The sequence below is a fragment of the Eptatretus burgeri genome, chromosome 3 (assembly GCF_056783735.1).
Source record: "Eptatretus burgeri isolate ZD-2024b chromosome 3, Ebu_testis_v1, whole genome shotgun sequence".
NCBI lineage: Eukaryota > Metazoa > Chordata > Myxini > Myxiniformes > Myxinidae > Eptatretus > Eptatretus burgeri.
Window position 1 is genome coordinate 71,231,620 of NC_140963.1, and position 12,193 is coordinate 71,243,812.

The following is a 12,193-nucleotide window of genomic DNA, read 5'->3' on the forward strand; positions in this document are numbered from 1 at the left end:
GATAGGGTTGTTCGCCAAACTCGACCTACCTAAGTACCCACGCGGATGGTAAACCAGGCGATCGTACCTCGCCGCAGCTCGACACCGGATATGAGCCGCTTGGGCGGCCCGTTCCGTACTATCGGGATAACCGAGCGGTGTTATCGTCGACCTCGACGGTTGAGATTAATTACCGGGCGTATTAAGCCCGCTACGAACCCTTTATGTGAAGCAGGATGGAGGATCAATAAAGAAAAGACGAAGCGAAATGGGAAAACAGTTCACACAAAGCACATTTATTACCCGGCACACGGAAAGCACACATATACAGCCATACAGTCAGATTGCACATATATCAACCCAAACAAAAGCAACAATGACGCAGATCTACTACCGACTACGTGCACACACGGCAACACTTATACAGTTCTACTTTACAGACAGCGCCAACACACATTTACTCAAAAGCAAAGGAAAGAAGCCACCCTCATAGACAAGGGGGCAGACAGGCCTGGAGGCCAATATGTGCGCGTGACCTGGAGGAGCGGCCAGGTCCACGAGACCGGGGGGGTCCTACCCGCGTCCTCGTGACGCGTTGGCGGACGAGCCGCAGATGTGGCCGCGTGACTGTGCCCCGACTCCGTGCTCCTTGGCGGGTTTCGTTGGCACGACGTTTGGAGTGGGGTGGGAACGGGGCCCCCTTTTTGCACTATCTCAACACGGGGGAAAGGGGGAATTGTTGATGCCCTCGGGAGGAGAATGGCTGGCTAGCTTGGGTCCCACGACGAGCGATCTCACACCGCGACCTCGTCGCTGACCACCGTCCTTCTCGCCTCGGACCCGAGCTCCTTTGCCTCTTCCCGCAACTCTCCTCAGCCGACTGCAGAACCCAACTCGATGCCACACCGATGACTTCGCCACCAGACTCCACTCTCTGCTACACCGATGACTCGACTCACTCTGCCCCGATTTGCCTTGCGCTCGCCGTTTTATAGGCCGGCAGGAGAAAACAATATGCAAATATCCGGATCAGGATGAGCTCGGGGGCGGAGCCACGCTCGCCAATTGGACGGAGGAAAAGTGGGCGTGAACCTCCCCTGATCCTAGAATTTGTATATATCGATTTCACACAGACGCGCCTGGAGGCGGGGCCAAGCCGCTCCGCGCTTGCTAATTGGATGGATCAGAAGTGGGCGTGTAGCGATTGTGATCCGAATTTTCCTCGGAAAGGGCGCTATTTGCGCTTGCGGCTCGGTGCGTATCGCTGAACGAGCCCAAGACAGCCCGACGCTCAGTGTTCACAGGTGGTGCGGGAATGGCCGTAGAAGGAGAGAGGTGAGGGTGGTGGAGGGTTTCTGGTGGAGGTTTGATGGTCATGGTGCCGTTTGGCAATGGCATGATGCGATGTTGTGGGAGCGAGTTGTGAAGGTAAAGGTCGTGGCTGTTGGCGTTGTTGTTGTCTGAGGGTTGGAGCGTGGTTGTAGTTGTTGACGATGGCTGGCGTGGTGGTTGTTGTGTGATGGCGGTTGAGATGTGGTTGGTTCAAAATAAAGATATAGCAGAAAAACGGCTATCTCAAAGCGTTGCAGCCCGAATGAATCACATAAATTCCCTCTATACAACGGGTTTGGGGCTAACTACACATGTACTTGGAGATATCTCACCTACGGGCCCTGAATGGTGATTTGCGAATTTCCACAGCCGTAACAGTATGTATGTATGTATGTATGTATGTATGCATGCATGTATGTAAATGTATTTATAAATATACATATACACACAGACATATATATATATATATATATATATATATATATATATATATATATATATATATATATATTTATTATACAAAAGTGAAGGACAGTGAAGGACACAACATTAAGGATGAGTTCCTTCTGGGTGACTTAGAAAGCTGAAGTTTTGCGTGCTGATGGACATCGAAGCCAATACACCGGGAAAAAAAATCACAGAACCGTTGGACAGCATCCAGCAATGAAAATATAAGTAAATGAAAAAAATGCAGCTGAGTGACCCGAGACAAAGGGGAAGCACGGTAGTTTTGTGTCCTGACAGATATCGAAGTCGATACACTGGGAAAAGTTACAGAATCATTGAAAAGTGTCCATAAATGAAAATATAAATGAATGAAAAAATAAATAAATGAAAAAAAGAAAAGAAAAAAATAAATGAAAAAAATAAATGCACTTGAGCGACCTGAAAAATGTGGAAGCAAAGTAATTTTTTATGCCAACGGACATCGAAGCCATTACACCGGGAAAAATCACAGAACCATCAGAAAGCATCCGCAAATGAAAATATAAATAAATGAAAGAAAAAAAATGAAAAAAATGAAATGCAGGTCAGCGATCTGACACAATGGAGAAGCATGGTTCGTTGTTGCTTACAATGTGTAAGCATACCCCACAAATGAAAAAATGATGTCTTTTTGATTCAGTGCGGAGATCCACTCACGTGGATCGCTTTATTTCATGATTTCATGAGGAAAATGCTTGATTTGACAAATACATGTGAGATGTCTCTCAAGGCACTCTTCAGCTTTTCCTAATTTATTACAACATAAAACTTTGCAGTGGATTGCATTGTTCAGAAAATATATACTTAAATTGCAGCAGTTTCAGTTTGCCATTTTCTCCGGAACACTTAAGTAATGATGGACCAGAGGAGCAACATTTTTGCCCCTTACATTGAAGACTTCAGTCAAGCAAATAAAAAATACCTGGAGAAGACAATCTCGTAAATCAAAAAATGGTGTTGCACTTACCTTGCAAGCATTGACAGAATGTTTTGTCACAGAATCGTGCCAGGTCTTCTTTACCACCCTTAGGATGATAGAAAAAAGTGGTCTTCTCTTCTGTAAAACCAATCCAAAGTTATGTGATTAAAAAAACATGTTGTATATGCATTGTTGAAAAGTTCTAATCACAAAATAATAATATAGTTGCAGGCCAACATCCTCATGAAACGTTTCAACCCCCAATCCATTTATTTGAAGAGATAAATGATATTACATGCAGGAACACAGCCAAGTCAAATTTCAAAAAGAACAACAATAACAACACACTAAAACAACAAGAGTGCAAACTTACAATTTCAAACTTAAAAAAATATATAAAAAATATCTATGTACATAAAAACATATAAATAAACACACACATATACATACATACATATACAGGATCCGCCAAAAGTTATCACTGTATTTCCATTGTAAATTGTGCTGAAGGCAATGAACTAACTATTTGTTTTTCTGTTGCAGGTTAATGTTGAGTTGAATTTATCATGAGTAAGTGGACACTTCAGCAGAGGATACTGATTGTGGAGCTGTACTTCCAAAACAGTTGCAGTGTTGAGTGTGAATAGCGTGAATTCCGAAGAGCATGTGGCGTAAGAAGAGCACCAAAACACCAAGGCACAAGGAGATGGGTGAAAGCATTCCGACACACTGGTTCATTGGCAGATAGAAAAAGGTCACACATGTACTTATTATTTTGTGATTAGAACTTTTGTGGTGGTCCGAGGTCAGTGAGAATTGCAGCAATCATTGCGGCTGTCCAGGAAGACATTTTGCACTCCCCAAAGAAATTGTGTAAACGACAATCCCATGACCTGCAGATTTCCGAGACTTCACTGTGTCGGATTATGAAAAAGGAGAATAGGTGTTGGCGATACAGATAGGCCATCAGCCATGGCTCAGAAAGTCCCTGAAAATCAAGTTTCGTTCCACTCATCGGGGGGGGGGGGGGTAGACAAAACCTTGATAATATGATAGTATATATCCAGATACATACGTATCCAAAAGTTCTCCACTCAAACAGCTGCAGTTATTGTGTATTTTCATCTTGAAAATCGATGCATTCGCCGCGCTCTCTCATTTGAATTTTCTCCACACGGATGACGTGTGGGCCACGTGACGCATCGACAGCCAATAGATCGGCTGACATCGTATGCAAATTATGTGAGACTGTCATGTGCCAGCTAAGTTTTTTTTTTTTTTTTTTTTTTTTTTTTAATTGTATACCTTGGTCGAAGCTCGTATGAGAGCTAACACACAACTCACAGCAAGGAGGCATGAGACAAGAGGGGCGGGAGTGGAAGGGACAAAACAGTGGGGAACAGACACATTAGGTGAACTGTGGAAGGGAGAGGGATGGGAATGGGACGGGGAACATGGCGAAGAGAAGATGGGCATTTCAGGGACTTTCAGGAAGGAAAGCAGGAGAAATGAAGGAAGTGGGCTTGGGTGGATTATCGGGGGTAGAAAAGATCGAGGATTTGGATGGGGGAAGATAAGAGGTGGTGGTGAACAGCTGTTTTGAAAGCCTGGAGGGAAGAATGGGAAAGAATAGAGTGAGGAAGTTTATTCCAAAGGTGGGAAAAAAGAGGAATGAAAGAGTGAAGATGAGCAGCGATTCGTGATTTTGGTAGTTTTACCAGAAGGGGGTTGTTGGCGGACCTTGAGCGCCCTGTGGAAATGTGGTGGGGACAAATCGCAGAGAGAGCAGGGGGGCAAGGCTGGAGAGGAGTCGGTAGAAGACAGAAAGACCACCGACCAACCTGCGGTGATTGAGTGAGAGGCCCAAAGACTCAGCTTCATTGCGGGAGATGCCGATGATCTTAAATGCCCTGGTTTCGACAGCGTGAAGCCGAGAAAGGTGGGAGGCAGGAGCACCAGCCCAGAGGGGAGAGCAGTACTCCATCAGGCTACGGACAAAAGCTTTGTAAGTGGTCAGGAGCTCAAGAGGGCCGAGGAAGGACTTAGCACGACGGAGGATTCCCAGTCGGCGACTGGCTTTTGAGGCGAGGTTGGAAATGTGACTTTCCCAGGAAAGGTCATGGCAGATAGTGAGACCCAGAAGCTTGAAAGAAAAGACTTCTACCAGAGGATTGTTGAGAAAGTGGATGGGGGGGTTTTGTAAACGGTCCTTTCGAAGAGACATAGTGAGAGTGTGAGATTTGTCTGGATTGAAAGACATGTTCCACGTGTTGGACCAGTTTGTGATTTTATCCAGATCTGCAGTGAGTGAAGAAGCTGCTGCTTGCCGGTCTGAGGGATGACAGATGGTACGGCAGAGGGTGGAGTCGTCGGCAAAGAGAAATAGAGGATTTTCCAGAGAGTCCGAGAGATCATTGATGAAAACCAGAAAAAGAACAGGGCCCAGAACGCTACCTTGAGGAACTCCAGCCTGCACAGGAAGAGGGGATGAAAGAACTCCATTGAAGGCCACACGTTGACTGCGACAGGAGAGGAAGTCTGCGAGCCATGAGTGGAGATGGCCTTGAATACCATGGGAAGAGAGTTTGGTGAGTAGGGCAGGGTGCCAGACTGTGTCAAAAGCACGTGATATGTCCAGGGATACGGCTCGGATTTCCTGTCTGGCATTGAGGACCTCCACCCATTGTTGGGAGAGCAGAAGCAGCATATCCAGGGTAGAGTGACCTGGTCTGAAACCAAATTGATGATTGGAAATCAAGCCATTGGAGAAGAGGAAGGATTTCATATCTGAGGCGATGATGGATTCCATCACCTTGCTGAAGTTGTCCAAGATGGAAGCTTCCTGCAAGGAGGAAATCACTGGCAGCTGATGGGCGATTTTTGATGAATATGGCAAGTGAGGACACTCCCCCGTATATTATTCACGAGGACAATGCAGCGAACGAAGAAGTCAAACGTTTTACGTCTGTAAGATGGGATAAATGGAGAGAAAGTGTCAACAAATGGCTTGTCTTAAGGCCCGGTCACACCTTGACGTTTTAGCCAGCGATGGCAACGTATTAAAATGTATCTAAAACGCTGGCTTACGTTGAACTTTTGATGTTTTTTTTTAAAGATTCAGACGTATTCATAGCGACTTGGTCTTATGTATAACGCATTGGTAATGGACACAGAACGTTTCGTTGTGTTATAGATAACTTATACCAACGAATGCTGAACCTGTTGTCGGCCTACACAACCGATGCCCAACGATAGTCTAACTTAGGCATAGCGCGTTGCACGCATCGCCGACGATGTCGTGACGTAGCCTATTAAAAGGCTGACGCACAACGATTCGAATCATAACTGCCGCAGAAATGGAAGTGACAACATCGCGGTCACACCTTGGCGATCTTGCCAGCGTATGCCGACCTAAGAAAAATGTGTCTAAAACGTTGGGGCACGTCAAATACGGTATGAGTAAGTTTGGTATACGTGAGTAGAACGCTAAAGAACGCTACCATACGTCGTAGTAAGTAGAGTACGTCAAGAAATTTTAAACATGTTCAAAATTTTACGACGTACTCGGCGTATGACACAAGTTCCGCATGCGATGGGGATAAGTTTTACACACGATATGTGGACGCTTACACACGTCCACAAAGGCTACTTATAAGCTACTCATAAGTCAAAACACGTCGCGGTAATGTCTTTTTTACGCGAAACTTATTTCTAACTTATGTTTGACGTGCTTTGAACCAATTCTTTACGTAGTCCCAACACACGTCGACGTATGTAGACGTATTCCAATGACGTCTTCCGGTCGACAAAAAAAAAAATTAACTTGTTTCTAGCTTACAACTGCCATATAAAGACGTGTTCCCAGTGGTTTTGGGAATTGGTATCTAAAAATGCTGCTCATAAAAGGGGAACCCAACAGTGTTTTCGAGTCCTTTTTGAGTCGATGTCCATGTCAGCAGTAACAGTATCAGTATTAGTATTAGTATTAGTTTGTTCATGTTGGCAGTAGTAGGAGAGTGTGAGGGGGAGGGTGTGGGTTATGATGGATCCTCCTTGCATCCGCGTGTCCACGGGTAGGAGACATCTTTGCACCATTGTTCGAAGTTCTTCGCGGCTAATTTTTATGGGGCTTTTTCAACAATGAGCTATAGCTTGTTTTTACGATTTAGGTCTATTCATAAAGGGTTGGACAAATGCACAATGAACTAATAATGTGCATAGAGCGCTTTGATTACTTATAGATGCGATATACCAACGAATAATTATCGTGAAGCCGGCGTTCACAAACTATGCCCAACGATAGCCTAACTTATCCATATCGTGCGGCAGTTTATCTTTGCCAGTGACGTGGGGTTTGCTATTCATAGGCTGCCACTCAACGATTTAAATGGCTGCATCTCCACTATTGAAAGTAGACGCTTGTGCTCAACAATTGGATTTTTTTTACACTCAACGACTTTTAAACGGTACCACTCAGCTATTTTCATTGTTTACAATGAACGATTTAAATTGCTGTCACTCGCCTTTGTTTTTTGACGCTGGCGCTCGGAAATTTTAATCGTTTCTATTGAACGTGCTAATTTGCTCAAACTCGACTATTTTAAATAGACGCTGCCGATGGACAATTGGAATCATAGCCAAGCTAGACATCGAAGTGTGAACATCCTCGTCATGCCGAAGAAAAGTTTGAAGAATGCTGCAAATAAGTGTCCTGGCCGTGGCCGTGGACGCTGACTCAAGGACGATCCATTATACCGACGTCTTTCAGCCTATGAGTAACTTAAAAGTAGCGTCTGTCGATGTGTGGCAACGATCGCGTAACGTGCCAACAACACGTTAATCATAGGTTAGAAATAAGTTTCGGGTACGCTAAACATTACCTCGGCGTGTCTCAACTTATGATTAACTTACAATAGCATGTGTTGACGTCTGTCAACGATCGCAGACCGTGCATACAACTTGTGGCCAGCGTAGCGGAACGTGTGAGTCATACGCCGGCATACGTCGTGAAATTTCAAGCATGAAAAAATTTGAGGAGAACCAAAAAGTACAACGTTTAAAGCCAGCGTACAACGACGTTTGGCAGTGTTTTTCAGCGTGCTCTCAATGTTATCAAAACTTACCCATAACGTATTCAACGTGTGCCAGCGTTTTAGAAAAAAAATTCAAAAATCGGCATACGTTGGCGAAAACGTCACGGTGTGACCGGGCCTTTAGACGGTCCCGAACGACGTTTAGCCGAGAGTGCCGGCGCGGGAGGACTAACTTCGATCATGGGCCGATTGTACCGGAGTGCCGGTGTAACGATTTCAAGCTACCCCCCCCCCACTTTTTCAAGTTACCTCCCGGTCATCTGAAATCGATTTCAAGTTACCCCCGGGGGTAGCTTGAAATCAATTTCATCCTACCCCCTACGATTTCAGATTACCCCCCTCAAAACATTTATTTATGTATGTTTATTTACAAAAAAATAGTAATTTAATTGATATTGAAAACTAATTAGGGAAAAACCATTGACCACGTGACCGCCTTTAAAGAGTTTGCAATGAATTTTGATTTTATTATGAATGATTTTATTTTAATATTGTTATTAATTGAAACCAGTATTTCTCATAGTTATAGTTTTTGCCACATTTTTATGAAATCCTTCTTCGATATAGTTGATACAAATAGACATACTGGTATATCTTTTTAACCAACTCAGACTATACTTACAATTATGGAAACAACACAATAAAATCAATGTATAAAAAAGGCAATGAAAACAGCATATTTTTAATTCACAATTTCATTGTGGTGGTGGTGGTCGTATGGCAGCTTAGCTGCTGGGGTAGCTCTCATTTCTTGAAGTGTGACTGTGTCACTGATGCAGTGCCCCTCTACGAGTATACACACTGGAACTGGTCCTCATTTCACCAACCTCGGAAGGATGACAGGCTGAGTCAACCCCCCGGTGCATTAATTCAGCGGCCGATGGGGCTTGAACTCAGGACCCTAAGATCCCAAGCCACCACCCTAACCACTACTCAGGACCCTTGGATCCCAAGCCACCACCCGAACCACTGAGCCAACACCAGGCTATGCACTCAGCCTGTCATCCTTCCGAGGTCGGCGAAACGTTACTCGTTACGCACCTGCTCATCTCACATTTGCTCAGCGATTTTTGGAGATGACGAACAATGACAATAACTTCCTCACCGATTTAATGAGTGACGAAGCTCACTTTCACATGGATGGCTTCACAAACAAACACACAATTGCAGAATCTGGGCAACTGAACCTGGTGGCTCTTCATGATAAAGAACTACACCCCAGCATGTCACAGTTTGGTGTGGGATATGCTCAATAAATGTGATTGGTCCCTACTTTTTCAAGGATTAAAACGGCACAGGAGTTACTGTCACAGGTGACTGTTAACGAGAAATGATCACCACATTCCTGGTACCTGGGGTAGAGCCCATGACAGTGAATCACCAAAGTAACGTTTGGTTCGAAAAACATGGCGCCACGTGCCAAACTTCAAGGGAACCAATGGCTTGCCTCAGACAACTGTTTGTCTTGTCTGAGGCAAGCCAACAGATTTTCCAGTTTAGAAACCTTTTTTATCTTATTATTATTATTATATATATATATATATATATATATATATATATATATATATATATATATATATATATATATATATATATATATATATACAATGTCAAGGTTTGTGTAAGAGCAAACACATAGAACGTATAACAAGGAGAGCAGTAGAGAAGAGGGACGGGAGAGGGAAGCACAAAACAGAGGGGAATAGACACATGAGGATATCTGTGGAAGGGAGAGGGATGGGTGGGTTACATGGGGTAAACAGGATGGACACTACAGGCACTTTCAGGAAGGAAAGCAGGGAATATGAAGGGGGTAGGTTTGGGGTGGATTAACGGGGGTAGAAAAGATCATGATTTTGGATGAGGAAAAATAAGAGATGGAAGTGAACAGCTATTTTGAAGACCTGGAGAAAAGAGTGAGATTGAAGAGTATGTGGGAGTTTGTTTCAAAGGTAGGGAAAAAAGAGGAATGAAAGAATGAAGGTGAGCAGTGATTCTTGATTGTCGTAGTTTAACCATTGCTAGTGGACCTTGAACACCCTGCGGAAATATTGGCAGGGCAGATAGCAGATAGAGCTGGGGGGGGGGGGGAGGGGGGAGACCAGAGAGGAGACGGTTGAAGACAGAAAGACCACCGACCTTCTTGCGGTGAGAGAGTAAGAACCAAAGACTCAGCCTCATCGTGGGAGATACCAATGATCTTAAATGCCTTGGTTTCCACAGTGCGAAGCCGAGAAAGGTAAGAGGCGGGAGCACCAGCCCAGAGGAGAAAGCAGTACTTCATGAGGCAGGAGCTCAGGTGTGCCAAGGAAGGACTTTTCATGACAGAGGATGCCCAATTGGCAACTGGCTTTGGAGGCCAGCTTGGAGATGTGGCTTTCGCAGGAAAGATCATGGCAGATAGTGAGGCCCAAAATTTTGAATGAAAGGACTTCTTCAAAAAAATTGATGAGAAAGTAGATGGGAGGTGGCGGTGGGTGGGGTTCCCTACAGTCCTTTCGGAGAGACATAGAGTATGAGATTTGTCAGGATTGAAAGACATGTTCCACATATTGGACCAGCTTATGATTTTATCTGGATCTGCAGAGAGCAAAGAGGCTGCTGCTTGCTAATCTGAGGGATGACAAATGGTGCGGTAGAGGGTGCAGTCATCAGAAAAGACATCAAGAGGATTTTCCAGAGAGTGGGAGAGATCATTGATGAAAACGAGAAAAAGTACTGGGACCAGACTACTACCTTGAGGAACTCCAGCCTGGGACAGGAAGAGGGGATGAGAGAATTCCATTGAGGGCCATATGTTGACTGTGACAGGAGAGAAAGTCTGCGACCCAAGAGTGGATATTGCCTTGGATACCATAGGAAGAGAGTTTGGTGAGCAGGGCGAGTTGCCAGACTGTATCAAAAGCACGCAATATGTCTCGTGAGATGGCTCTGATCTCATGTTTGGCATTGAGGACCTCCATCCATTGTTGGGAAAGTAGGAGCTTTCCAGGGAAAGCAGTCCAGGGTAGAGTGAACTGGTCTGAATCCAAATTGATGATCGGAAATCAGGCCATTGGAGAAGAGAATGGATTTAATGTCAGAAGTGATGATGGATCCCATAACCTTGCTGATGATTGGAAGAAAGCTGATTGGTCTGGAGTTGCAATGATCTGTTTTTGCATCTTCTATATGTAGAGTGGTAATGCTTGCTGATTTCCAAGCAGAAGGCAGATGACCTTGAGCAAATGAGAGGGTGAATAGAACAGAGAGAGGGTGAGCAAGAGCAGCAGAGCAGGTAATTTAGGACACTTGGGCTGATGCCATCTGGACCGGTTGCAAAATCAGAGTCGAGGTTTGACAGCAAGCTCTCAACTTTGTCAGGAGAAAAAGGAACAGAGAGTCCAGTAACAGCTGGGTGTGACTGGGTAAGGTGGGTACAGAAGCGTTGGGTTTGGGACACAACATTAAGAAACAAATACAGAGTTTAGTCATTTGGCCTTTTCACATGCAGTCAGCTGTGCGGCCATTTGAGGTCAGGGAGGGGATGGAGGGGGAACATTCACCAGAAGCAGATTTAATTAGATGCCACCAGGATTTGGAGGAGGGAGACAATTTTGGGAGTTCAGACTTGAGATTAGAAGGATGTTGTTTCCTGGCTCTCCTCAAGGTAGATACGCACTTGTTCTGAGTTTTGTGGAAGGAACTGAGATTGCCTTCAGTTGGATTTGCCTTCCATGAGGTGAAGGCAACTTGTTTCAGGACAACTGCCTCACCACACAAGACAACTGCCTCACCACTATTTTCCTCAAATATCTCCAGATTTAACAGCCCAGACATTTTCCTCTGAGGTGACCTGAAGGACGGGGTATACTGTACAAAATGAAGGACTTCACAGGAACTGAAGGACAGTATTCATTGAGAAATCCTTTACATTCAGTGGGAAAATCAGTGATGCAGTGTGTTGTGCAGCAGGCACAATTTTGTGTGGATGCCCATGGTGGTCAATTACTGGATGTGATTTTCACGAAATAAATTGTGAAGAATCTTCATTTATATGCTGTTTCCTTGCTTGACATTCATCATTTAAAAGGTTAAGAACAAGGAAAATCCCCATAGGTTGGCATCCATGGGGAGGAAGAAAATCCTCCTTCAGAAATGCCCTGCTGAGTATGGCAAGAATAGCAGTGCTATTGTTGTGACATCTCTGGTACCCAGAGTACACTGGGAAGTGATGGCACTTGCCCCAAGTTCAGTGGCTCTGTTTGTCGCATCGAACAGTCTTGTGTTGTGTCATGTATGTTTGCCTGTATGTCCATGCATGTGTGTAGCAGCTTCACTTCAAACCCTAAATCATATAAAAAGAAAAATCCCACCACTTTCCCTTAGTGTTTTCAAAAATTAA

General features: G+C 44.5%; 1 protein-coding gene across 4 annotated transcripts in view; it reads right to left on the reverse strand.

Moving 5' to 3' along the window:
* LOC147030159 (complement C3-like) overlaps nucleotides 1–12,193 on the reverse strand; it is a 741,443-nt gene that overhangs the window by 100,694 nt on the left and 628,556 nt on the right. For all 4 annotated transcript variants that reach the window (XM_085873916.1, XM_085873917.1, XM_085873918.1 and 1 more), the window contains one exon: nucleotides 2,765–2,854. In XM_085873916.1, coding sequence (XP_085730042.1) covers nucleotides 2,765–2,854 — 90 coding nt within the window. The remainder of the gene's footprint in view (nucleotides 1–2,764; nucleotides 2,855–12,193) is intronic.